Source organism: Remersonia thermophila, chromosome 3 (assembly GCF_042764415.1).
Source record: "Remersonia thermophila strain ATCC 22073 chromosome 3, whole genome shotgun sequence".
NCBI lineage: Eukaryota > Fungi > Ascomycota > Sordariomycetes > Sordariales > Chaetomiaceae > Remersonia > Remersonia thermophila.
In genome coordinates, this window is record NC_092219.1 from 1234766 (window position 1) to 1261158 (window position 26393).

General features: G+C 61.8%; 8 protein-coding genes across 8 annotated transcripts; 5 read left to right on the top strand and 3 right to left on the bottom strand.

Annotated features, from left to right (window-relative positions):
- Positions 1 to 169: 169 nt before the first annotated feature.
- Positions 170 to 1986, bottom strand: VTJ83DRAFT_3163 (uncharacterized protein; the record flags this gene model as incomplete). Its single annotated transcript, XM_071009511.1, has 4 exons — positions 170 to 824; positions 892 to 1338; positions 1398 to 1589; positions 1649 to 1986. 4 exons carry the CDS (start codon positions 1984 to 1986, stop codon positions 170 to 172), a joined length of 1632 nt encoding a protein of 543 aa, XP_070867041.1.
- Positions 1987 to 2568: 582 nt separating this feature from the next.
- Positions 2569 to 4975, top strand: VTJ83DRAFT_3164 (uncharacterized protein; the record flags this gene model as incomplete). The annotated part of the gene is made up of 2 exons (XM_071009512.1): positions 2569 to 2952; positions 3050 to 4975. The coding sequence occupies 2 exons, from the start codon at positions 2569 to 2571 to the stop codon at positions 4973 to 4975; spliced, it is 2310 nt and encodes a 769-aa protein (XP_070867042.1).
- Positions 4976 to 6928: 1953 nt separating this feature from the next.
- On the top strand, positions 6929 to 11772 carry VTJ83DRAFT_3165 (uncharacterized protein; the record flags this gene model as incomplete). The annotated part of the gene is made up of 3 exons (XM_071009513.1): positions 6929 to 9617; positions 9705 to 11562; positions 11634 to 11772. 3 exons carry the CDS (start codon positions 6929 to 6931, stop codon positions 11770 to 11772), a joined length of 4686 nt encoding a protein of 1561 aa, XP_070867043.1.
- Positions 11773 to 13278: 1506 nt separating this feature from the next.
- Positions 13279 to 15985, top strand: VTJ83DRAFT_3166 (uncharacterized protein; the record flags this gene model as incomplete). The annotated part of the gene is made up of 2 exons (XM_071009514.1): positions 13279 to 15560; positions 15685 to 15985. 2 exons carry the CDS (start codon positions 13279 to 13281, stop codon positions 15983 to 15985), a joined length of 2583 nt encoding a protein of 860 aa, XP_070867044.1.
- Positions 15986 to 17132: 1147 nt separating this feature from the next.
- On the bottom strand, positions 17133 to 19030 carry VTJ83DRAFT_3167 (uncharacterized protein; the record flags this gene model as incomplete). The annotated part of the gene is made up of 8 exons (XM_071009515.1): positions 17133 to 17505; positions 17601 to 17928; positions 17994 to 18062; positions 18120 to 18212; positions 18366 to 18455; positions 18599 to 18627; positions 18812 to 18842; positions 18952 to 19030. 8 exons carry the CDS (start codon positions 19028 to 19030, stop codon positions 17133 to 17135), a joined length of 1092 nt encoding a protein of 363 aa, XP_070867045.1.
- A 907-nt stretch (positions 19031 to 19937) lies between these two features.
- On the top strand, positions 19938 to 20712 carry VTJ83DRAFT_3168 (uncharacterized protein; the record flags this gene model as incomplete). The annotated part of the gene is made up of 2 exons (XM_071009516.1): positions 19938 to 19985; positions 20059 to 20712. 2 exons carry the CDS (start codon positions 19938 to 19940, stop codon positions 20710 to 20712), a joined length of 702 nt encoding a protein of 233 aa, XP_070867046.1.
- Positions 20713 to 20831: 119 nt separating this feature from the next.
- VTJ83DRAFT_3169 (uncharacterized protein) lies at positions 20832 to 21753 on the bottom strand (the record flags this gene model as incomplete). The annotated part of the gene is made up of 2 exons (XM_071009517.1): positions 20832 to 21594; positions 21689 to 21753. 2 exons carry the CDS (start codon positions 21751 to 21753, stop codon positions 20832 to 20834), a joined length of 828 nt encoding a protein of 275 aa, XP_070867047.1.
- Positions 21754 to 23968: 2215 nt separating this feature from the next.
- Positions 23969 to 24949, top strand: VTJ83DRAFT_3170 (uncharacterized protein; the record flags this gene model as incomplete). Its single annotated transcript, XM_071009519.1, has 1 exon — positions 23969 to 24949. The coding sequence occupies one exon, from the start codon at positions 23969 to 23971 to the stop codon at positions 24947 to 24949; it is 981 nt and encodes a 326-aa protein (XP_070867048.1).
- Positions 24950 to 26393: the final 1444 nt, after the last annotated feature.

Sequence of the window (26393 nt, forward strand, 5' to 3'; positions counted from 1 at the left end):
CTGTAAAGATACCCACGCATGCCATCGAATGGGGTTCTAATGAGCGAAATAGTCCGCGAGTGGCGGCATGCCTAACCCGGCCGTCTTCCTGGAGCCAATGTATACCGTCACCGAAACCGGCCGGCATCACCTTCAGACATGATGTTCCTATTCCCCTCAAGCTTGACGCTCAAAAGTCGAGAGATTCGACCTTGATGGGGACCTCCCCATCCTCCTCGCGCTCCCTCTTGATGCCCACGTCCCTCTCATCCTTCATCAGCGTCGTTACAAACGATCGGAAGTACTCAATATACGGCTTCAAGCTCGTCTTCTCCCAATCCTGGAGGTGCTTTACATCCTGGCTGCCCGCCGCCTCGCTCCCATGCTTCTCGGCCCACGCATCCATCTCGGCGATCAGTCCTTGCAGCGTCGGCACGGCGAACGGGTCAAAGGCCTCGAGGTCGCGGTGGTCGATGGGCACGCAGACCTGGCCCGTGCCCGGGTGGACGACAAAGGGGCTCTTGAGCAAGTGGTTCAGCTTCTGCGACACGGCCGCGTCGAGGCGCGGGTACGTGAGCTCGAGCAGCACGTCCTGCTTGGCGTCGCGCAGGTCGCGCGGGTCGAGCGAGCTGCTGGCCTGCGTTTGCGCGAGCGTGTCGATGTCGGCCCACTTGGCCGCCGACGAGCGGCCGGGGGAGGCATCCCACTTTTTGCGCAGGGCTTCGCGCAGCTCGGTGTCGGGGATTTGCTGGAGAAGAACCTCGGCCTTGTCGGGGGCTTGCCAGGGGTCTTGGGTCTCGAGGACGTCGTGCTGGAAGTGGCTTTTGAGTATGTCGATGCTTCGGCTACCGGCGAGGCGGGCACGTTAGCGCGGCTCGGGCGAGAACCAGGAAGCGAGAGATGGGCACATACGCTAGGTGAGGATGCAGAGGACGGCGAAGGTTCACCCGTTTCCCCCCCTGCTTGCCGCCGCTCATGATGTCGAAGTAGCTCGTGATGGCCTTTCTCTGGTTGTCGCTCAGCGACCTGGCCTTCTTGTCGCAGACCCAGGCGTGGATACCACGACGACCCGAGAAGACCCAGAGAATGTGGTGAAAGCCAAAATCCTCCCGCAACGCCGCGTCCAGCACCTTGATGGCCATGGTGGTAAACTTCCAGCACTTGTGGCAGATCTTGGTCCCGCTGCAGCACGTCCGGACGTCGTCATACTCTGTTAGATCGATATCGAAGCACAACTCCTTCGCCAAGGGCTGGAAGGCGGTCGAGTTGCGGAAGGTTTTGCGGTCCCGAGGATCTGCCGTGTAGACGGGGCCGATTTCGATACGCCGCGGCATCAGGCGCAAGACGTCTCTCCGGAACCTGGTCGAGGGTCAGCGAGCGGCCGGGCCGTTTGGCGGGGAGAGAGAGAGGATGCTGACAGGTCCGAGGTCTTGTAGGATTGGTAGCGCATGACAGCATCGTTGTGCAGCCACAAACTGAACTCGCGGTGCTTGAAGTCGTTTGTCGGGACTGGGCTGTGGTTCAGCCACTGGAACATGTATCTCCAGGGGAAAAAGCTCTGGTAGTATATCCGGAGGAGCTCAAACGCCGCGTCCTTGTTGGGACCCTCTCTGCTGTGCGATTAGCGCGCCGTGTAGGTATCTCGGGGTTCCTGGACGAGGTGCCTTACGCAGCAGGCTCTTGCCCGTTTGCGGGGTTGTTAGAGGTGATGAACTCGTCATCATCCGAGTCCATGTCGTCAAACAGCTCCTCCAGCTTCACGTCGCCCTTGGATTCCTGCTTAATCTCGACCCCGATGTCGTCCTCCTCGGCTGTCTTGGGCGAGGGGGGCTTGGCTGACGGCGAAGCAGCCCCCACGGCTCCCTGGGCTTCGCTGGCCTCGACCATGACCGTGTCTTCGTCCGCCGGAGAGCTGCTCGTCGCAACGGCAGGACCGTCTTCGTCCATGGGGATCGCTGCGGCATGGTTGCCGTCGGATTCGGCGGGGGGAGGGTCGGAGGGTGGCATCTCGCTTCTCGAGGTCGATGGATGTTGCTGGCGAGACGTCCACTGGGTGTCTTGAACGAAGAGTGGGCAATCAAAAATCGTTGGCCGGCTTTGGTCTCCCAACGATCAGGGTACGGCAACAGAGTTGGGTCGCGGGGCTGCAATGCTTGATGGTGACAGGTCCAGTCTTCGGGACGCGCCAAGCATCGCGGGAAGCGTGTCGCGCGTAAATGGGGTGGGTCCCGGCCCAGAGCAGCCGGGCGCGTTGGCCCCACCGTTCTCCAGAGGCTCGGTCCAAGGTGGATACCTCGCCTTGGCGTCCCTGTTATCGTTCACTAGCGTACACCGTATGTACTGTGAGGTAAGGTAGGCCCATAGGCTGGTTCCGAGGTTGGGCACTCCCCCCCCCCCTCTCCCCTTGGCCGTCCCAACGTCATCGCTCAGGTCGGCGCTAGGCCGTTGAGCAGACCGCCTTCCTTCCCTCCTCGTCTTCCTCCGGATGAAACACCGCCATCCGTCTGTGCGGCTCACCACCGATCGCCCAAGCCCCTAGCCTCCTCAACCCGAGCCGAGGAGAGCTGGTTGCAACAAAGAATCCCGACAATGACCCGCCTCCGCCTCACAATTGAAGACGGCAAGTTCTGGGACGCCCAGGGCAGGCAGGTCGTGCTCCGAGGCATCAACGTCGCCGGCGAGGCCAAGTATCCCAGCCGACCCGACCAGCCCTCGCACATCGGCTCCGACTTTTTTGACGGCGACAATGTGAGCTTTGTCGGCCGGCCGTTCCCCAAGCACGAAGCCGATCTGCACTTCTCGCGGTTAAAGCGATGCGGCTACAACACGATCCGCTATGTCTTTACCTGGGAGGCCATCGAGGCCGCCGGTCCGGGCATCTACGATGAGGCCTGGATAGACGAGACGATCGAGGTGCTGCGGGCGGCTAAGAAGTATGGCTTTTATGTCTTTATGGATCCCCATCAGGACGTGGTACGTTGTGCTCGTGCTACTCGCCGTTGACCTCCCTCCGCAGCATCGCCCTGTCGGCCCTCTTGGCATGGCGGCTGCTGACCTTTGGGCTTCCTAGTGGTCACGATTCTCGGGCGGCTCGGGTGCCCCCATGTGGACGCTGTACGCCGCCGGCCTCAACCCCCAGAGCTTTGCCGCAACCGAGGCTGCCATCGTGCACAACACGTACCCGGACCCCGACAACTTCCCCAAGATGATCTGGTCGACCAACTACTACCGCCTGGCTGCCGCCACGATGTTCACGCTCTTTTTCGCCGGCAGAGACTTTGCCCCCAAGTGCATCATAGACGGCATGAACATCCAGGACTACCTGCAGGGCCGTTTCCTCGGCGCCATCGGCCACCTCGCCAAGCGGATCCACGACGCGGGCGACATCCAAGATGATGTCGTGTTTGGGTGGGAGAGCCTGAACGAGCCCAACAAGGGCATGATTGGCTACGAAGACATCAGCGTCATCCCCAAGGAGCAGGCTCTCAAGAAGGGCACGTGCCCCACGATATGGCAGACGATGCTCACGGGCTCCGGGCGGGCGGTCGAGGTCGAGACGTGGGACATGGGCGGGCTGGGCCCGTACAAGGTGGGACGGGCCCTGATCGATCCCCACGGCGAGACGGCCTGGCTCCCGGCGGGGTACGACGAGTCGCGATACGGCTACAAGCGCGACCCCGGGTGGAAACTGGGCGAGTGCATCTGGGCGCAACACGGCGTGTGGGACCCGGCGACGGATACTCTCCTCAAGAAGGACTATTTCCGGAAGCACCCGGCGACCGGGGACACCATTGACTATCCCTACTTCACCAACACCTATTTCATGGACTTGTTCCGCAAGTATCGCGATGTGGTTCGGTCGCACCACGAGAATGCGATACTGCTGCTGCAGGGCCCCACGATGGAGCTCCCGCCGCTGATCAAGGACACGCCGGACGGCGACGACCCCCGTCTTGTCTATGCCCCCCATTGGTACGACGGCATCACGCTCATGACCAAGAAGTGGAACAGGACCTGGAACGTCGACGTGATAGGCGTCCTTCGCGGACGCTACTGGCATCCGGCCTTCGCCATCAAGGTGGGCGAGGCGGCCATTCGGAACTGCTTCCGGGACCAGCACGCAGCCATGCGGCAGGAGGGCCTCGACCGCCTGGGAAATCACCCATGCATCATGACCGAGTTCGGGATCCCGTACGACATGGATGACAAGCACGCCTACAAGACGGGCGACTACTCGAGCCAGTCGGCCGCTATGGACGCCAACCATTTCGGGGTGGAAGCCGCCGGCCTGGAGGGCTACACGCTGTGGCTGTACAATGCCAGCAACAACCACGACAGGGGGGATCAATGGAACGGCGAGGACCTGTCCATCTTTTCTGTCGACGACAAGCCGCTGCCCGCCTCGGCACGCCCCAGCACGCCCACCCCCCGCGCGTCGACGGCGTCGTCGTCGTCGTCGGCGGCGGCGGCGGCGGCTCAAAGAAAGGAGGTCGATGACGACGGCAGCGTCACGCCTGCCAACCTCCGGCGATCCATCACCAACCCGTCGATATCGTCCGATGCCACAACCCGCAAGCCCGAGCTGACGGCATCGCCGGGCTACCGGGCGGCCGAGTCGTACGTGCGGCCGGCGCCCATCTCGGTCGCCGGGACCATCACGAACTACGGGTTCGACCTCCAGCAGTGCGTCTTCACGCTGTCCATCAAGGCGCCCAAGACGGCAGGCCCGGACGCGCCGACCGTGGTGTTCCTGCCGCCCTACCACTTCCCCAAGGACGGCTGCTCGGTCGAGGTGAGCTCGGGCAAGTGGGAAATCAGCAGCGACGAGGACGAGACGGTGCTCATCCAGCGGTTGCGGTGGTGGCACGGCGAGGGCGAGCAGACGCTGCGCGTCTCGGGCGTCATCCAGAAGCACAACATTGGCGAGGGCGTGGAGGATGCCGGGTATTATGAGCAGTGCAACCAGGGGGCGTGGAGCAGCTGCTCCGTCATGTGAGAGAGGCCGCTCGGGCGGACGAAGCGAGCCGAGGGGAGGACAGCTGGCGAGGCACATGTGGCGCTATGGTTTTGTGAGACTCGTTGTCGCATGGTCGGGTTCGGCAGGAGTTTGGGGCGTGGCTTGGCTACACGACGAGAAGCTCGGTTGGGTTGATGAGCATCCGCTGTGAATGAACGGGGAAGAGCAGCAAGCTCCGTGTTTTGAGACAGAGTGGAGGACATGACTCCTGGATTCCATGGGGTACCTAGGTAGTTTCTATCTGATGGGTATTATAGGATGATCTGGCTCCAATACATAATTTCAAGATGGTTTCTTCCTCAAGGGTTCCGCCGTCTAGAATACATTCTCCACGATGCTCTTTTGGTAGCCTCGCACCCCCATCGGGCGGTAAAGAGAAAGAAAAAGGCCGGATGATGGATCCATCAGGCGTTGGGTTTGATTTGCGGCGTTCCCAGCTCTCTTTGCTGGGAGCGATGCGGCCTATCATACCTCAGGAACCCTTACCACCTGAGGTGGGTGGTGTTGGGATATGTTTCTAACCTAGGTACCTAGGCAAGGTAGAGGTAACAAAGGAATGTCCTCCTGCCTTGCTTGGTCAGCGGGAACTGCCCTAGTGCTCTGTCTGCCCCGATAACCTCAGCCGCTCCGCATTTTGGTCGGAGCATGAAGAGCATGAAGCGATCCGAGTCATGGCATGTCCCCGTTTCGGGCGGTGAGATGGTTTGCGAAGTCGCAGTTTAGCGCGGTAGCGGCACCCAGAGACGGCAGCTTCCAGGTTCCATGGGGCATGTTGCCAAGAGAGGTGCTGTGGTACCTACATGCTATAGTTACTGTGTATATAGGTACTGTGCACAGTATCACTCGGTGGTTTGCCCCGAACCCTGCAGACCTACGTATGTACTGCTTAGGTAGTAGATTGCCCCTCTGTTTCTGTTGCCGCGACGGCTCAGCAGCATCCAGCCACGGGCTCCTCTGATAGGCCTGCTACCCGAGGCTCGGCGCGTAGCAATCGCTCAGGCCAACTGAAGCAGCTGCAATGCGCGCAGTCACAGCACACCTGGCATGCCATTGGAGGGCTGGAGGGCACCTGCTGCGTAGGTACGCAGTAGTTGCATGCCTCCACCAACCCGAAGCGCTGCCGCGCAGCGCCTGACAAATGGACAAAGACGGGCCACAGGAAGAGACAGGGGCGACGGGACGGGGGAAAGAGGAGGGGGAAAGGGGAACCCGGGTTAGCCTAGTTCGGCAGCCGTCCTTGTCCCCACCCCTCCCCGGCCCCAAGAGTGAGCGGAGGACGGGCCACTTGGGGGGGGGGGGGGGGAGGGGGCGGCAGCCGCCTGAAGAGCTGCCATCGTTTCCAACCTGAGGTGGACTCGTTGGAAACCCGACCATCGTCAACCGCCACGGCAGCAAAAGGTGCGATAGCTGTTGGCTCTGGTCAGCCTCCAAAAGATCTTTGTCGAAAGGACCATCCCTCTGCGAACACCGGGCTGCGTTGTGCGGCCCTGTTTCTCCGCATCAACTGCGCTCGGCAGGAATCCGACGCTGACATCTGAAGACACCCCCCTCGACTTATCAGGTCACCCATTCGAGAGCGGACGAATTGTGTCGGCCAACCTGGCCGTCGCTTGCGCCTTGCAACGCCAACCTCTTTGGCCCCGAGCGCTTGTTGACATGACCAGCTGGATGAGCAAGAGTTCCTAACAGCGAACATCAGGCGCAGCGACGTTTGCGCAAGGACAAAACGCCTTCACCGTCCGCCGCCCCGTCAGCCTGTCGGCGGTCGGTCGGCAACGGAACCACACCATCGCACTCCCCCGCGGCTCTGCGAGGTCTCGAGTGCCCGTACCCGCCAACCCGCCGATCTCTCCGCCTTCAACCTCGACGCCTCGGACCATCTCCTTCGAACCTAGTCCAGCCTTTGTCCGCGCGTAAGCTCTGGTGCCAGCCATGTATCAAAATGGCCAGCGCGATGCCACCCGGCCCTTTCATGTGCCGCCGCCTCCCCCACCCATGTCGCCGCCGCCCTCGGTCGGTCTTCCCAACATCATGACCATACCTCCCCCGCCGCCGCGATACCCGAGCGCCGCTGGCAACGTTCTGCTCCCTCCTCCCCCGGGACCTCCGCCCAACCCATCGTTCCCGGCGAGCGCGATCCAGCCCCCGAGCGCGCTCGGCAGCGCGCCATGGCATGGGACGTGGGGAGGACGCTCCTACGATGGCCGGGGCACGTTCAACATCCCCCCTCCCCCGCCAACCGCAAACAGCTCCGGCGCCACCGTCTTGCAGACCTACAACCCCAAGCTGCACGCCCAGGCCGTCGCCGCCGCGAATGCCGCAACCTCGTCCGCATCGTCGTCCTCGCTCAAGATGAGCGCAACCTACATCCCGCAGGGGGATACCTATGGAGAAGGCGTCGGCATCCCGGGCCTCGGAATCGACGATACCACGAGCTGGGGAGGCGGCCTTGACTCGGCCACGGCCACTCCGCTCGAAGAGACGTCGGGGCGCGACAGGCTCTACGCATCGGCCATGGGTCAGAGGATCCCGTCGAGCACCGCGAACGCCGGCTCGTCGACCACGTCTTCTTCCTTCTCCTCGGTGTCGCCCGAGTTGGCGGCTCAGTGGCCCATGGAGAATGTCCTGACGTGGTTAAAGGCGAACAGCTTCACGCGCGAATGGCAAGAAACCTTCGAGATGCTGAACATTTGCGGTGCTCGGTTCCTCGAGCTCGGAAGCAGCCACGGCGGGCGCGGGAACTTTGGCATGATGCACCAAGAGGTGTACCCGCTGCTGATGCGGCTGTACGCCAAATCGAGCGGAGGCTGGGATCAACCAAGAGAGCGGGAGGAGGCGAAAAGGTTACGGCGGCTGATCCGCAGCATCGTGACCGGAAAGCCGGTCGACCCCTCCAAGCTCGCCCCAGGACATGCCCGCAAAGAGTCGTCGAGCGCCGTTGCCGCTGCCGCTGCCGACTCTGCCGAGTCGCCCAACACCCCCGTCAAGCACGTCGGCGGTGGCTTCGGCGGGAGGAGGTTCTCGCAGTCGCGCTCAGGGACGATGCAGACCTCCGAATCGAACCACCGGAACGTCATGAAGAACATCGACACCGACATCGCCCGCCGGCACAGCCCCAAGCTGAGCGAGTCGGGCGAGCCGGGCTCCTTTACCAGCTCAACGCTCCTGGGGAGGGACAGCCCCAGCGGCAGCCCGGTCCCCCAGTCGGGCCTCCTGCCTCCTTCGTCCACCGCAGGCAACGCCTCGGCGTCTCCCCGCTCGAGCGTGTTTGGCCACCGCAAGCGCAGCAGCACCGACTCGGTGTCTTCCAATGCTGCGATTTATGGATCGGGCATCCCCGCGGACGCGGCGGCCATGCTGAACAGCGGCATGAACATCGCCGAGGTGGTGAACGCGACCCGCGAACGGCGGAACGGCCCAGATGACGCCCGGCTCTCGCCGCAGGACTCGGGGGACAGAAGCGCGGGAGCGGATCCCCCGGGCAGCGCAAAGGGCTCGCTCTTGTCCTTTTTCCGCTCCAAGAAGAAGGGCGACGACCACGATTCGCCCACCAGCCCCGTGTACCATCTCAAGACGCACCTGCCGAGCTTTCGCCACGGCAACGGGAGCGAGAGCTCGCTGGACCGGCCCTCTTCGAAGCGCGGAAGCAGCGATCGCCTCTTCATCCTCGCAACGGCCGATTGCTGGAACTACCGCATGCTGGACGTCACGGACGTGACGTCGGCCGAGGAGCTGCGGCAGCTGGTTTGCATCAACCTCGGCCTGCCCGACAGCGACGGCGCGCAGATCTACCTGACCGAGCTGGGCAAGTTCGAGCACGAAAAGGAGGATCCCCTGGACGACGCAAGCCTCATTGCGGCGAAAAAGCACATGGGAGACGCGCTTGGCACGCTCAAGTTTTTCGTGCGGCCCGGCGGGCTGGGCCCTGGGACCCAGACGTCTCCCTCCGGACATTTGACCGTGCCCATGGACGAAGAGGCCTATACCAAGCTGAACGGCGGCGTCCGTCCCCGGTCGCGGTCTTCACCCCCCACCTCGCGCCAAAACACCCTTGGAGGCCGGGACCAGAACGAGAAGGTGCTCACGGCCGAGGCCATTCAGTACCGGACGGAGCAGCTTCGGAAGCAACAAGAGTACCTCGCCAAGCGCGAGCGCCAGCAGCAGCCAGAGGCCAAGGAGGGCAGCCCGTCGTCAGAGGCCGCGCAGTATGGCATCGTGGGCAGGAACGTCAACTTTGATCACCCCAGGTCCTCGCCCTACGACGAGAGGAGGATCGACCTGCTCCCAAAGAGAAAGGCGCCGGCTCCGCCCGAAGATCCGTCCGCCACGCTGCTCAAGGCGAACTCGCTGAGCAAGAAGCACAGCTCGCGGTCGGCTCACGGCAGCTGGGACGGCGGCCGCCCCAAGCGCTTGTCGTCCGAGGGACACGAGGACGCAGCTTTCGAGAAGCAGAAGAAGCGGGCCGGCATGCCGAACCCCGAAGGCGGCATCCACGGCTTGCTTGTGGGCATGGGCGGCCGAATGGCTGGCATCGGGCACCCCGCGGCCAGCGGCCACAGGGCCCTGTCGCCGAACCGGGTGTCTTTTATGCCCGCGACGACCGAGGAGACGAAAGAAAAGGGTAAGGATGTCGCCCCCGCCGCAACAGCTTGGTCGGCAGGCACAGACCAGCCCCGATGGCAGATGCTAAGACCATCTCTCGTAACAGAACGCGGGTCGCCGCCCGGAAACGTCAGCCTCAACACCCACCGCCCGAGCCATTCCTTCCCCGTGGACGCCAGCAGCAGCAGCAGGCCGAAATCGCACGGCCCAGATGTCGACTTTGAAGGGAACGACGTCCGCTTTTCTCAGGCGACTACCGTCGGCGATAAGCCTGGCAACGACGAGTCGGACGACGACTCGGACGACGGCCTGTTCGCCGTCCCGATCAACAACCCCGCGGCCAAGAAGCCCGGCGACGGCGAAGGATCCGGCGTCAGCGGGAAGCGGCCGAGCCTGCGGGTCAACACAAGCAGGTCCAAGAAGACGCAGTCGGTGGCCTTCCGGTCGCCTCAGTCGGACCATGACGATGGCGCGAACGGTCAGTCGTCGCGCCGCACTCCCGGCACGCCGGGCTCCGAGAGCTGGGATTCGGAAGAGCGCGAGAACAAGCTCAGCCGTCGCAAGTCGTTCATCGAGAAGGACATCTGGGCCAACCGTCCGCCGACCGAGGCGCTCATCAACAACCTCGAGGACTTCTTCCCGAACGTCGACGTGGACCAGCCGGTGTTCGAGGAGGGCGACGAGCTTGACTTGGGCACCTCGCCCATCGCAGAGGGGGACGAAACAGGCCAGGGGTCGGCGGTGCCGCCGATGCCTCCGCTGCCGTCCGGCCTATCGTCGGCCCAGGGCAAGGCGTCCAACTACAACGAGAGCGATACGCTGGGCTCGGACGAGTCCACGCTGAAGGCGCTGGACTCGCGGCCCGTGTCGATGCAGACGCTTGCGCACCGGAGCGTGCGGCGCTCCGGGGGCCTGGGCCGCATGAAGTCGATCCGAGAGGTCGCGCGCGGCGCGCACGAGGCGAGCAAGCGCTACACGCAGTCGGCGGGTCAAATGCAGGCGCAGACCTCGGGCGTGGACAAGAACACGACGCTGCTGCGGCGCAAGAGCACAAAGATGTTCAACGCCAACATTGTACAGATCCGGCCCGAGCGCGGGTCGCTCCAGATGGTCATGAACGGCCTGACGACGATCCCGCAAGACACCCTGCCGCAGCAGAGCAGCAGCAGCAGCAGCAACAACGTGCCGAAGCGGCAGACGACGTTCCGCTGGTTCAAGGGCCGTCTGATCGGCAAGGGCACGTTCGGGCGGGTCTACCTCGGCATCAACGCCACCACGGGCGAGTTCCTGGCGGTCAAGGAGGTCGAGGTCAACCCCAAGGCGGCGCAGGGCGACCAAAAGAAGATGCGCGAGCTGGTGGCGGCGCTGGACCGCGAGATCGACACGATGCAGCACCTCGACCACGTCAACATTGTGCAGTACCTGGGGTGCGAGCGCAAGGAGACGAGCATCTCCATCTTCCTCGAGTACATCCCCGGCGGGTCGATCGGGTCGTGTCTGCGCAAGCACGGCAAGTTTGAGGAGCCGGTCGTGGCGTCGCTCACGCGGCAGACGCTGTCCGGGCTGGCGTACCTGCATCGCGAGGGCATTCTCCATCGCGACCTGAAAGCAGACAACATCTTGCTGGATACGGACGGCACGTGCAAGATCAGCGACTTTGGCATCAGCAAGAAGACGGACAACATCTACGGCAACGACAAGACCAACTCGATGCAGGGGTCCGTGTTTTGGATGGCGCCCGAGGTGGTGCGCTCCGAGGGCCGCGGCTACAGCGCCAAGGTGGACATCTGGTCCATCGGCTGCGTGGTGCTCGAGATGTTTGCCGGGCGTCGCCCGTGGGCTCGCGACGAAGCGGTTGGGGCCATGTACAAGATTGCCAACGGCGAGGCGCCGCCCATTCCGGACGACGTGCGCGAGACCATCAGCCCGATCGCCATTGCCTTCATGCTGGATTGCTTCACCGTGTAAGTCTCCTTTCTCCTCCGTGTCCTCTCTTGGGTCGTTCCGAGCTGACGCGGTTCTGCTTCGGCCGCAGGGACCCGTCCGACCGTCCGACCGCCGACGTGCTGCTCTCGCAGCACCCGTTCTGCGAGCTGGATCCTAACTACAGCTTCTACGACACTGACCTCTATGCCAAGATCCGGCCAACGCTCCAAGGCTGGTGGAACGGATGAGGGGGATGGGCGTGAGGCTAAGAGGAGCAGGCAATGCGTGACTTTGGATGTATTTGGCTTTGTTGTCTGACGTGTGTTGGTTGATATCCCCTGTCACTGCTCGTCCGTTGATTTTGTGTCGTTCATCTCTGGGGACAAGTTTTTACCGGGATGTTGGGGGTCTTTCTGGGCATCCTTGGTGATCTGTTTTTCTTCTCGTCCGGGAGGGTTCCACCGTGACATATCTTTGGTCTTGCCAGGGGCTTGGATGGGCTGGTATGCTTTGCCTACCTGAGTTCCCCATGACGTGTTGAAAGGTTCGTAGCCATCCGATCTCGCCGGAACGAGGTCCAATCGAGGAGTACTGGTACTATGGGCTCAACCTTCCCCGCATTTTTGTTCGTGTCGGGCTGGGCAATTCAGAAGGGTTTCATTGATGCTCGGACCGAGCCAAATGGTGTGTCTGGGTAAATGGGGGGGTTTTCCCAGCCACCTCGCTGGACAGTTTTGCCACTGTTCATGCTGATGCCGCCCTCTTGGGTTTGCGTTGAGTTGAGCGTAGAAGGGGTACAAGGTGTCACAGAACCGGGCTGTCTTGATCGTCGTTGGACTTGGAAGCCAGTCACTATACTACGCCTTGGAAACGTCGTACGTACCATACGGCACCTACCGTACGTCCACAAGCATGCCACTAGTGCCCAGTGTCTGTCCGCTTTCGGGAGTTGACACCCCGGCGGCGGCGGCCATGTTTGCGTTGTGTTGGGTTGAACACAGTACTTGGTGCCTATGGGACGGTATACGTACTGTATCGTACAGTTCGTACTTTGTTCAGACCGGACGACTTACGTAGGTGCATGAACCTCCGTGGAGCCAGTCACCGCCCCTGGAGCCGCGCCAAGTCGTTATGAAGGGCGCCAATCCTTTGGATGAATTCAGGGACCTGTGGGGACGGCAGAAACCACATGCTGCTGGGCACCTTTTGTTGGTTTTCCAGGGTGCATTTCCGCTTCGGTGTCCAACTCTGAGCTCTCCCTCCCTCTCTCGCTTGGTGTGTGTATGAGGAGGGTACGTGCGCGCGCGCCACCCTCTGACTTTTTGATCTTGCCGTTGCTCTGCAAGCCTCTCTCCCATTCCGAGCTCGCTGCGCGGGCCCCTTTTGTCTTCTGCTTTGCACCGCTGGCTGCCGTCTGATCACCCGCAGCTGTCGTCCGCTTCGGCATCCTGCGCGCGGCCCCGTGTGGAGCGGGAATCCATCCGCCTCTGTCCCCTGTGAAAGTTGGCCACGGCCACGTGGAGGACCACCAACAAGAGAGAAGAGAATATGGATTCTGCCTAGATTCTGGGTAGGATAGACCATTTGCTTGATTCCCCCGGCGTCATCTCCTCGGGAGGCAACAGGGACCAAGAGGAGGGTCATCTCTGGCGCGATACTCTTCGGCATCGTTTCCTCCGAGCTCACTTCACCCACGCCCTTTGAGTGACCCCCGCTGCCCCTGAGGTACGGGCATCTCGCCAACTGCCGCCGCCATGTTTCGCTTTCGGCGATATCGTGCGCTTGTCGTCTGCGCCTTCGTCATCACCGTCCTGCTCTACCACGTCTCCAAAAACTCGCAATGGGACCATTCGAGGGAGATGTGGCACCCGGGGCCCAAGTCGCGGCCTCAGCGACCGCTGGATAACCAGCCCAACCCCGACCTGGGCGCGGCCGGCAAGGTCCCGCATGGGGTCAAGGCGCCCACGAAGACGCAGGCACCGCCAAAGACCACCCAGGCCGCCACCGTGCCCGATAGGAAGCTGCCGTCCCACCACGATGGCTCCCCGAAGCGGCCCGTCGTCGGCGATTCTGCCGCGGAGCAGCAGGATGGAGACGCCGCCCCAACCTCGACGGCCATCCACTGGAAAAAGCCCAAGGAGTGGTTCCCCATCCCCGAGCAGGAGCTCATCATGCTGCCCACCGGAACCCCCAAGCGCGTTCCGACCATCCAGTTCGCCTTTCCCAAGGAGTCGCCCGCGGACAAGGAGAAGCGTGAGGAGCGCCTGGCCAAGATCAAGGCCGAGGCCAAGCGCGCCTGGTACGGCTACCGAAAGTACGCCTGGACTCATGACGAGCTCACCCCGGTGACCAAGGGAGCCAGAAACCCCTTCTGCGGCTGGGCCGCCACCATGGTCGACTCGCTCGACACGCTTTGGATCATGGGCCTGAAGGACGAGTTCGAGGAGGCGGTCGAAGCCGTCAAGGACATCGACTTCACCACGACGCCTTGGCGCGATGACATTCCCGTCTTCGAGACCATTATCCGGTACCTGGGCGGCCTGATCGGCGCCTACGACGTGACCGGCAGGGACCCCAAGTACCGCTCCCTGCTGGACAAGGCCGTCGAGCTGGCCGAGATCCTCATGAGCGTCTTCGACACGCCCAACCGGCTGCCTATCCTCTACTACAGCTGGAAGCCCGAGTTCAACGTGAACCCCAAGCGCGCGTCCACGAGCGCGGGCGTCGCCGAGCTCGGCTCCATGAGCATGGAGTTTACACGTCTCGCGCAGCTCACCGGCAAGCACAAGTACTACGACGCCATCGCCCGCATCACCGACGCGTTCGAGGACCTCCAGAACCGCAAGGGCGCCACCGCCATCCCGGGCATCTTCCCAGAGAACCTGGATGCCTCGGGCTGCAATCGGACCGCGGCTCGCCTGCAAAAGCAGGCTGCCCAGAACCAGGCCGACGATACCCTCTGGCAGCGATCCCTTGCCGGGGGTTCCGGGAGCGGCCAAGATCCCGCGGTCGCGTACGACGTCCAGCCGAACGCCGAACCGGGGTCCGGGGATTCTCATCCCTTGCGCAAGCGACTGCCGCCCCAGAGATATCCGGCTTCGTTCAGGTCCTCGGGCCTCCCGGAGGGCTGGGACTGCGTCCCCCAGAACCTGACGGGCTCCTCAAGCTACGCCAGCGGCGCCGGTTCGTACAGCATGGGCGGCAGCCAGGATTCGGCCTACGAGTACTTCCCCAAGCAGTACCTCCTCCTCGGCGGCTTGGTGCCCAAGTACCGCACCATGCACGAGAAGACGGTTGACGCCGTCAAGGAGTACCTCCTCTTCCGGCCCATGGCCGAGGGCGACCCGGACGTCCTGTTCTCCGCCAAGGCCTACAGCTCCGACGGCACCACCAAGCAGCTCAGCTACCAATGGGAAGTGACGCACCTGACCTGCTTCCTCGGCGGCATGTTCGGCCTGGGCGGCAAGATCTTCGATCGCCCGGACGACGTCGAGATCGGAAAGAAGCTGGCCGACGGCTGCGTCTGGGCGTACGACGTGATGCCCACGGGCATCATGCCCGAGTACGCGACGGTCCTGCCATGCCGGGACATGGTCAACTGCAAGTACGACGAGAAGGAGTGGTACAGAGCCCTCGATCCCAACTACGACATGCGCGACAGGCAAGCCGCCGAGTACTACGAGAAGCTGGATCAGTGGAAGAAGCAGGAGGAGAAGTGGAATAAGGAGCAGGCGCTCCAGAAGCAGGCTGCCGAGCAGGGCCGCCGGTCCGAGGCCGACAAGGAGGCTGCCGCTCGGGCGGCGGGACGGAGCGAACAGCCTGCTGCCGATGCCGCCGAGGATGCCCAGCAGCGTCCTGAATCAGGGTTCCAGAAACGCGATGTCGATGCCAACGGCGCCCCGGTGGAGAAGCAATGGGTGCTCCCGCCGAAGCCCGTCAAGCCAGAGTCGCACCTCGAATACGTCACGGCAAAGATCAAGAGAGAGCACATTCCCTCTGGATTCGTCTCGCTCAACGACAAGCGGTATATCCTCAGGTAGGCCAAGATCCACCCTCCCTCCCTCTCCCTCCCCCTCCCTTTTCTCCCCTCTCGCCGCCGACCCTCCCGGCCCGTCGCGTCCGCGAATCGCGGCCCGTGCTGACCCAGTCATCCCCGACAGGCCCGAAGCCATCGAATCCGTCTGGTACATGTACCGCATCACCGGCGACAAGTCTTGGCAGGAAAAGGGCTGGCGCATGTTCGAGGCCGTGATCCGCGCCACGTCGACCGAGGTCGGCCACAGCGCCATCCACGACGTCGCCGTCACCGACAGCAAGCCCAAGCTGGACGACAGCATGGAGAGCTTCTGGCTTGCCGAGACGCTCAAGTACTTTTACCTGCTCTTCGAGACGCCCGACGTCATCTCGTTGGACGAGTGGGTGTTGAACACGGAGGCGCATCCGTTCCGGCGGCCGACCTGACGCGCCGGGGATGGGGCGAGACGACGGAGTTGCGTGTGATGTCAGCATGATTTGACATTCCTATGATCATTTTATCAATCTTTTTTGCGGGTCTATATATGTATATATATATAGATATATACATATGGCGTTCATTGCATGGACATGAGAAAATTACCGCGGCGTTGGGGGCTAGGACCGCTCGTAGCGCTTTGGATTCCCAACCAATCTATCCATGTCGGGGTGGGCTTGGATCTTGTCATGAGACAGCTGTGATCGAGGTACGAGGCGTGCGTCCTGGTGGAGGGCCGGTTCATCCGTGGCCCGACCACATCGAACATTGGGTTTGAGCGAATGGTTTGGTTGAGGTCAACACGGCTCAATCCACCCCAACCCATGGCATCATCCTAAGCACCAACGATACACATGACTGCTTCAAAACCACCTGGAAAAGAAAGGCTGCCCAGCCATGAACTCCTTGTATGCCTGTTCTTGTTGCTATATACTGTGTATTCCCAAGTCCACCCACCGTAACCTCCCACGGCGCGGCATCCACAAAGTGCCTGGCCGTCCCTGTCTACGCAACCTTCGACTCCCAACATAGGAACCTCCCGGCTTCTCCCTTTCCTCGGCTTCTTTCCCCATTACATGGACCAAATTGGTAACCGTGAAAGAGCCGACCAGGGGAGAAAAAGCATGAACTAGATACAGAAAACCACAAGAACCTCCCCGTTCCACATGACCTGGCGTTACAAGACGTGTCCATAATCTCCCCAGCCCGCATCATGTCCTCGGCCCTTTTTCGTAATGCCCAAACCAACCATTCCCATTTCACGCCCGCGACCTTCCGCCTTATCATCGGGTCGGTCTCATCCTGCTCGCATCATCCCTGCAAGCCGCCCTGGTGTCCAAGCCTTCGTTCCCATCCATCAGTCATTGCCACGCATATTTCCGTTACCCGTATGTTGCCGTCGCTCGTTGTCGAGGAAGAATGAGAACAATGGCGCAAATCGAAGCCCCAATATGCAACAGCAAAAAAAAAAGACAAAAAGAAAAAGAGAAAAAAAATTGCAACCCCGCCTGCTCCATCGCGGGGGCGACGCCCGCCCGCACCAGGTCCCATGTATCATGATTCATGCCCTCCCCGGCTTCCCAACGCCATGTTCTTTCAGTCCATCATGTGCTCCAGCACCTGCATGCTCAATATCATGACAAGCAACCCGATGGTGACAATGATGAGCAGGGTAAAGCTGAACCAGCCCATGACCATGGCGCTGGATCCCACGCCGGCCAGCACGCTGCCGTTGGCCAGGTCCTGGGCGGTGATGCTGGCGGCGACCGAGGCCGTGTGCTGCCACAGGACCGAGACGAGCACGAAGATGGAGGAGATGAAGATGATCGCCAGCGCCACCTGGCTGACAGGCCGCGAGGGGAAGGGCTTGATCTCACGCTCGGTACCCTCGCCGCTGTCTTCCTCGTGCCAGCCGGGAAAGGTGGCGAGGAGAAGGAGGCAGATGAAGGCGAAGATGATGGCAATGATTCTAGCATTGGGGAGCGTGTTGGTTAGAGCACGGTGCTTCCGGGGTATCCAGTGCGAATGAGGAGGGGAGGGGGACTGGGGACTGGAAAGACGCACAGAAGATAGGGGAACACGATCATGTCCTTGAACTGGCTGGCGAGCCAGACGAGGTTGAGCGGGTCCTGGTCGACCGAGATCTCGTTGGCGAGCGACGTGGCGTTGTTGCTGCAGAGCCAAGCGCCGCCCTCTGGGCTCACGCAGATGCCAAAGTAGCCGACGCGCGCCTGAAGGCGGGCGCCGCCGACAATGTCGGCGATGGCATTGTTGACGTTGTAGTTGACCTGCGACGTGTCGGGGACGGCCGTGTAACGATCGTAGTAGAGGGAGAGGAGGAAGATGCCAGGGATCATGGGTGACGAGGACGAGCACCCGGCAAGGAGGAGAGCTGGACAAGAGGTTAGCCGCATGGTGCTTGATCCATAGCGGGTGGGGGGGAGGAGGAGGACCCACACAACAGTATTATCGCCACGGCTATCAAGATCATCAAGACATGGTGGTACCCAAGGAATGGAAGCCACCCTGGTCTTCGTCAGCGTTTACATTCCACTCTAGAATCCACACCACGTGGGCACTTACGGTACCACCCCAGCCTGAACCTCTCTGTGTCCACCATCTTGGGCGGCGGCTCTTCTGCTGCTGCTGCTTTGCAGGCCCTTTGTTGGTCTTCCGCTGGCTAGGAACCCAGAACCGGCCCGACCCCCTGGAGCGTGATCGAGGGAGCGACGGCTGGGCTAGGGGAAAAGCACCAGAGGCGGCTCTGGGACTATGGTAGGAAGGAGATCGAGCGACAATGCTGTCGTCGTGCTGGAGCGGAGACGGTACCGATCCGGCCAAGCAGGGCGCTCTGGAATGCGGACAGAGGGACGGTGGTGTCTCGTGCCGTCCCGTCCCAGGGCCGCTCGGTGTCGAGGCCTTTGGCGGTCGGACGCGGATCTCAAGCCCACGCTGTAGAGCTAAGGAGTGTTGCCGTCACCTCCGCGACGGGGTGGTGGGTGGTGTTTGGAATGGACAATGCGAGGAGGGAAGCAAGGTAGTGTGCGGTAGAGGCGCCGCACCGGGTCTGCGCTCTGGCGTGAGCCCTATGCTGCGCAGGAAGCAAGGCGAGTCAGCGAGTCGTCCAGCCCGTCGGACAAGCAACGGAATGCACCGGCGGGAGGAAGGGAATGTGCAGGCGCATGGGCATGCGTCTGCGTGCGAGTGCAAGTGGGAGAGACAAGGGAGATGGAAAGGAGTCAGGTACGAAGTCAGGTACGAGACTAGCTACTCACCCAATGTGCGCTTCCGACGAAAAAGCGGTGGCTGGAAATGCCAGAGGAAGACGATGGCTGATGGCCCTGAGTTGGCGTTTAGAGGAGCGGGAGAAGCAGGAAAGTTGGAGATGGAACTGGAAGTGGTCACAAACACCAACAGCACGAACAGCGGATGCAAAACACATCTAGCCCGCCTCTTGGATTTCCCGGCCTGGCCTGCGGTGCGACTGGCTGCATCCTTGACAGTGACGCTTCCCCAACCACCGATTTTTGTTTACTTCAGCCCGTTGGCCGGGAGCTGAGCCGCCAAGCTTCCTCCGGAGGCTGGGGCTTGGCGGGCAGGAGCAGGGGCCAAGCCTGTGCCCCACGTCAGCAACGTAGCATCGAGCCAGCACCTTCCTGGCGGGGGGCTCGCCTCAAGCTCAGCTTGTTTTCTTCAACTTCCAGAGTGGGAACAACTCAACGCAAGCCATCCTGGGGAACCAAAAACCGTTCATGACAAGCCCGGCCAAAGGTAAGGTACCTACTGCGTACTGTGTACTATAGGTACCTCCCCAGGACCAAGATGCAGCGTTTTCGAGTGTGCATCTGCCATCGCTTCCACGGCCAACAATGGCGTATTCTGGTGTGAAACACGGCACCTGCTCTTTTTTTACTCGTCGGCCTGTGGGCGCCAGGTGCGGGAACAAGCAGGTCCCGCTTGGCGGCACTCGGCACTTGTTGGTCCAGGTGGAAGAGGCGACCACCTGGATTGCAAACTGCTGTAGCTGTACCATGTAGGCCCCGTATCTAGAGGACAGATGTAAAGGTATAACTATACCTAGTCCTGACCTACCTATCCACCATGCTTCTGGTGTGATGGGGCTCTCCCACTGCCCGAGATTGGATCGTGGCTCCCAGACGGGAGCTTCTGTACACGCTTGGTAGCGCCAGGACGGCGATTTGTCATCAATGGTGACTGTGGTGTCATAAGAGGGGCAACCGATCGAGGGGCCGCCTTGTCCCGGCTTCGATGCTTCCCAATCGACGCTATTCCAACGCAGCCGATTTCACGCGTCGCAGCGTGCATCCCCCATGACCACCATTTTCTGATTGACCTCATTCCCAAGAACAAGAACACCACGGAGCCACTCCAAACTTCGCCATGACCCACTTTAGCATCAAGATTGTGTCCGATGCCATTTGCCCCTGGGTGAGAGGGATTTCACACTTCCATGTTGCCGTTGGGCACCCCGCTGACACAGGACGCCCCCGGATCGGTACAGTGCTACGTTGGCCAGAAGCGCCTAGAGCGCGCCATCGAGACATACAAGCGCAGCGTCCCTGGAGGCGCCAACGACACCTTCGCCATTTCCTGGCACCCCTTCTACCTCGACCCGTCCCTGCCCAAGGCGGGCATCGACCGGGACGTCCACCTGGCCCGCAAGTTCGGCCCCGAACGCCTGGCCGTGGTGACGGCCCATCTCAAGCGGCTCGGCGAGGCCGAGGGCATCCACTTCTCCCTCAAGGGCAAGATTGGCAACACGCGCGACGCTCACCGTCTTGTGCAGCTGGCCAAGACCAAGTCCAACGAGGCCGAGAACCGGGTCATCTCGGTGCTGTTCAAGAGCCACTTTGAAGAGGACGCCGACATCACCTCGCACGACGTGCTGGCCGCGATCGGTGAGAAGGCCGGGTTGGACAAGGCCGAGGTGACCGAGTGGCTGAGCCAGGGCCGGGGCGGCCAGGAGGTGGATCGCGAAGTCGAAGAGGCGTACCGCAACGGTATCAGCGGTGTGCCCAACTTCACCATCAATGGTCGCTACGAGGTCCAGGGCGCCCAGGACGTGGAGGGGTTCCTCGATGTGTTTTCGCGGGTCAAGAAGTCTGAGCCGGGCGTCAGCTCTGGGGAGTTCTGCACCCCAGGGGGAGCTTGCTAGAGAGGAAGAGGAAGACGAACCTGAAACGTAGAGCCGGGGCTCCCACCGGCCCTCATAATCGCGGACCCGATGCAAAACCTTGTGCAGCCTGACACCGCTCAGAGGCCAGCCGCTTTCACCTAAACATCAAGCAAGCCGCCGAGATCGCTGTCAAGCGCCTTCAACCTCTCCTGCAACTCGCGTTTCCTCTTTTCGAGCTGCCTCACCTCCGCCTCCTCACGCCTAAGATCCTCCACCGTCATTCCAACTGCCGCTTCCACCTCCTCAAGTTCCTTCTCCTCCTCTTCCTCCTCCTCCCCCCCTTCCCCCTCCAGCAGCCCCCTCTCGGCATTCATCCTTTCCAGCTTCTCCTGCTGCTCTGCCACCTTGCGCTCGTAATACGCCAGCGTATCGCTCTGTTGCGCGTAGGCGCGCCGTAGCGCGGGGATCCGCTCCAGGGCCCCCGGCAACGCGTACACGGCGCACAGCTTCTCGGCGCCGCGAAGGAGCACCTCGATGTCCACGTCGCCGGACGAGCCGCCGGGGCCGCCGGTCCGGCTGCGACCTCGCACGATCTGCGCGTGCAAGTCCCCGCCCAGGACCGCCGCCACGGCCGTGTTGCGGCTGCTGCGGGCGGACCCGGGCGGGGGGCCTGCCGTCACCTCGCCAGCCGCGACGCTGAACACGGTCTGCCGCCTTCGGCCGCCCGAGGCGGCGGCGGTTGCGGCTTGCGAGGGGTCGGGGGTAGGGGTCTTGCTCTTGGAAGAGGACGCGGAGACGGCGGGCGGCGGAGGGGGCGGAACGGAGAAGAGCGCGCGCTCGTGGGCTTCGGTGTCGCGGATCAGGGATGTGATATCGGGATTAGAGAGCAGGGCGTTGGTGAAGATCTTTGGTGGAGGGAAGCTGGTGAGAGCGGCTGGTCAGCGGGGTGGACGTTGGGTCGGGACAAGCCTTTGATGGCTGGGCGCGGCAAGGCAAGGAGGGGAGGGGGGCTCACGGAAGGCTGTCAATCCCTTGACAGGACATGGAGATTTGCTCCAAATGCGCTGAAAGAAGCGACATGTTGGCCGTATCGTGGGGTGGTCTGTCGTGTTGTTTCAACGCTCAGGTGGTGCGCGGGTGGTTTGTTGACTGTGGTGCAGCTATCACTCGATATCGCGATAGCCATCTCGGCCAGCTGCCCTGTTGCTGGGGACCTGCGAGCTGCGGGGTCTTGGCGGCCCGTTCCGGATCCTAGCCTCAAGCTACCCCGCGATCACGTGACATGTCCCCCACCCAAAAAAGGCCTTTGTTCGTGTACGCAGTAATACTGTAGTACAAGCTTGGATGAGACATCGAACCGTCTCCAACGTGTCAAAGCTTGGGACTCTCTCCAAACCGCAGCCATGCCCAAACCCGAAACGTGACTCCTGTCAACTCAGAATGTCTTGGAACTCGGTGTCCATTCCAAGCTCTTCACCTCCAGGGGTTGTTCAAGGTGGATTCCGATATGTCGAGGCCGACATCCCCGAGCCCAACCGGCCCGTGTTGGGCGCCGTTGCCGTCTTGCTTCAAACCGCGGGTGTGCGCCATGAATGGCATTGTCCGAGTGTCACGGGGCGAATTGGAGCTTCATCAGTGACACGGAGCCCTCCCAAGGTGTCGCGTCCAAGACATGCCACACGCACGAGCATCCCCAGGCCTCTGAAACGCTGCCTCGCGAGCGTTTGTTGACACGGGGTCTGACTCAATCTGGCCCCTTCGGCCCTCCGCGCCCTGCACGGCCCGGGGCTGCCGCCATCAGGAAGCCATGCGGGATACCAGATCTCGCGCATTTCCTTCTCGGCCCTCCGCCCATTGGATGCCGTCCAGCTGTCGTCGGCACAAAAACTTGCGGTAAAGGCTGCAGGACGACGACGCAAAAATAGACGAGTCCCAGACTTCTCGCTGGAGCCAGGGCCGTGATTCGCCATTGGCCATGCACAGCGCACAGGTCTCACGGCAGGCAAGCGAGACCATACGCAGTACAGCACTCGTTTTGCTCCGTCGCACAGTCCTGACTCCCGTCCATGGGCAACTCAACCGCCACCATGGCTCGTCCGTCGCTGAGCGTAACCCGAAGGCAGGGTGACGGTCGCTGTCGTGGGGGTTGCTGCGACCGCCAGTCTTCCCCCCCCCCCAATGCCTTGACCTGAATCGCTGATCAAAGCCTGGAGCCCCATCATCAGCGGCTTCGCTTGACCATGGCCGGGATGTGTTTGGGACCATGCCAGGGATGTCCGCGCGCATTGCTGCCCAAGCTGCCGCTACATCTCCGAACAATGGCCGGCGGTCGTGGTGGTTGTAGCCCTAGACTGACGAGGAGGAATCACTTTTTTCTTTTCTTTTTCTTCTCGTTTTGCACCCCTTGCCCGTTCGACTGTGGACGTACCCGTCCCTGGGGCCCTAAGAGGCCTTGTAGCCCACGGTAGCGGGTTTTCGCTGCCGGTACATCGGAGTATAAGACACATCTTGTCGTCTCTTCCGGGCTATAGTAAACCTGTATCTGTTCTGGACGACCGATCCATGTCACAACCGAATCGCATCTGGCTGACCAGAGCACCACATCCGGCATTCGGCTCAGCTGGCCGGGAACCTTTCTGCTTCTTAGCGACATCTTGGCCTCGAGGATCGAATCCGACGGCTATCACACAGTAGTGCCGCCCAGAGTTTCGAGGGAGAAGAGAAGCGGCGCAACGGCGCACGCCCATCTCATCGACCCGTAGCGACGGCAGCACGTTTCTCGCTCACGCACATCACTACACACAACCCACACAACCCACACAATCACAGATCCCACCTCGCCGCGCACCCCCGCATATCCCCTGATCTTTCGTTAGACGGCTGCCGCTCCGAGAGGCAATATCGGAAATCAGCCTGCGCCGTCCGCTTCCTGCACCCAGACTGCGCACGATAGTATCATGACAGCCAACCAATGCCCCGTACCCTCTCCTCGTTGGAGGCACATTCTCTGGATCCTCGCGCCCTGACCCCGCTGCCTCACATCGACGCTTTCCCCTCTCGGCTCTGTCTGCTTTTCTTCCATCCTACCCGCCATTTCTCTGCCTTTTCTCCCATTCAATTCAACGTTACCCCACAACTGCCCCCTCGCCAAGGGTCCATCAATCGATAAGATCCCGCAAAGGCGACCCTGGACCCGGCGGGACCGACGAGCGCAACCTTTCGGGAGCACAACCAGACCCAACCGAAATCGTCCAAGCCCGCAAAGCGAAACCTGCCGTGCAGACGGTCGCCCGAGATGTGGCCGCCGCAGAACACTTCAAAATTATCTCATCAGCACGTGGGGCCGTCGTCGCCACCAGAGAGCCCGAGGGCCGCCTCGCCCGTTTTTGGTCGAAAGAAGAGCAGTCCCCATTCGGGGCCGCTGCCGCCACCAGGACTCTCGTCGCGCCCAATGGCTCCGCCGCCGCTTTCGACCAACTATGTGGCGGTGAACGGGCCCGGCTTGGGCTTCCACCACCACCCCGCCGCCCGGACCATCCACCCCGACCAGCTCTCTCCGCGCACCACGAGCAGCTCGTCGCCGGCGCCGTCGACCTCTCCTTCGGACCTCGAAGACTCGGAAGAGGACGATGACGTCCCCAACACGAGCGGCATGTCGCCGCCGTCCCCGGACCCACCCTCGCCGCAACAGACCAGGATAGGCCAGGTTGTGGCGGTGACGGGCCTCGTGATCGAGGAGCTCAGCGACTTTGGCGACAGCGACGACGAGCGAGCCGGCGTGGTCCGGCCGTGCGCCATCGAGTACGCCGAGTCGGACCGGAGCCGCTCCGGGTCGCGCACCCGGCCCGAGATCGACTCCAAGATGATGTACAACCTCTGCAACCTCAACTGCGGCGGCGATTCCTCGTCGTCGGACCTCGACGAGGACGAATACCAAGAATTCCTCATCAAGCGCCGCGCCGAGCGGAGGCGCCACCGCATGAGCTCCGGCAGCCTGGGCAAGCGCACCCTCCGCGAGAGCATCGGCAGCGACACGGACCGCGAGGACATCCGGTCCATGATAGCCGCGGGGATCGAGGAGGCCGGGTCGGCGGCTCGCCGCCTTCGCCGGAGGGTGGGGGACCGCCGCAGCTTGCAGTTCCAGGACCCGCCGCCCCCGAGGATCGACGAGCTCGATGAGCCGGACTCGAGCGAGGACGAAATCCTGATCGGCGAGGTCCTCGCCCGAGAGCTCCCCTACTACGAATATGTTAGCATGGAGGTGGATTCCCCATGACCGAGCAGAGCCGGGTCTCCCGGCTCGGATCGGCAAGACCGGCAGCAGGGGCATATATCATCAGGGCATATACCATCCCAACACGACCGAACCTCACGAACAACGATTAACGACCGATAAGGAAGAATAATGCTATGACCGTTTCACAAACGACGAACGATGACGACGACGACGACAACGATGATGATGATGACAACGACGAACGACAATGATATGTGGGTGCACTGCGGGCGCATGTTGATTGGGTTTGCCGAGGACATATCATGCTGCGTTGCGTTTATTATCCAGGGTGGTGTTTTTATTGGGGGGTTTCGCAACATAGCGAACAACAGCTACGAGCGAGGCTGATCTACATGACGATTGTGCGTTCTGCGCTCTCCGTTTGCTCTGTTCCCCACTACCCACCCCGCCTCCTCCCCATGCCTGGCCGTTTCAACACCATGAGGGAGAGCGCGAGAGCGGGGTGCGGGCTGGCGAGCGGGCCGCGACGCCACGACGGCTGGCTACAGCAAGGCTCGGCGGCCCTATGTCGCAGGTTCCGATGGGCAATGGCCCCAGGTAGTCAGATCATCTGCGTTGGACGATGTTGTCTGCTGGCAGGGTCAACGGGGGGATGTGCGGGGAACAGGGAACAGGGAACGGGCGAGGGCACCCGGCTAACGGGAGTTATTCCAGGTGGGACGGGTGATTCAATCATTGTGCCGGAGGATAGGGGCTGAACATGTGCGAAATGTCATAGACTGTTGTATAGACGGCGGCACGTCCAGGTCTGTTTCATCAATGTACGCGGTATCTTTGCTGCCCGCCTCGTATCCTGTGACGATGGCTCAGGTTGGCTCAAGCCAGCATTCGGGTATCAGCTTCGGTCCAAGGCAGACCACCAAAGGACAACGTCTTCAGCCTGCATCGAGAGCAGGAAGTCATGGCAAACCCCCCAGTGACCCTGCACGTGATGTGCACCTTGTATCGAAAGCGGTCCGGCCTTGGCTCGACCGACCTGGCTTTTTCCTCCCATTCATCGAAATTTTGGCACTACACAGAATACGTCGACCGGACTCAATCATGAAGTGAATACATCCACAGTCCTTTTCTCCCAGAGAATAGCATGCCGTCTCCCCGTTTTGACGACAACTTGTCTTGGGTGCACATGGTAACGGCACTCTTACGGAGCGTTCCGTGCCCTGTGGACCCCATAAGGCTGAAGGACCCGGAGCCGGCGACGGCGGGCCGCGAGGCGACGACCAATCAAAGTCTTTGCAGCGCCAGGCCCAGGGAATCCACCTCCGCGAGGACCAAGCGCGCGCGCGAGCGCTTCTTCGTCAGAGCACCCGTCTGTCCCCTTTGGGCGGTTGTTGTCCATCATCAAAACCCCGACGCCGCAGCCTTCCTCATCTTCATCGGCGTCCCTCATAACCCGGCCGTCTTCTGATACCCCTGGCGCTTC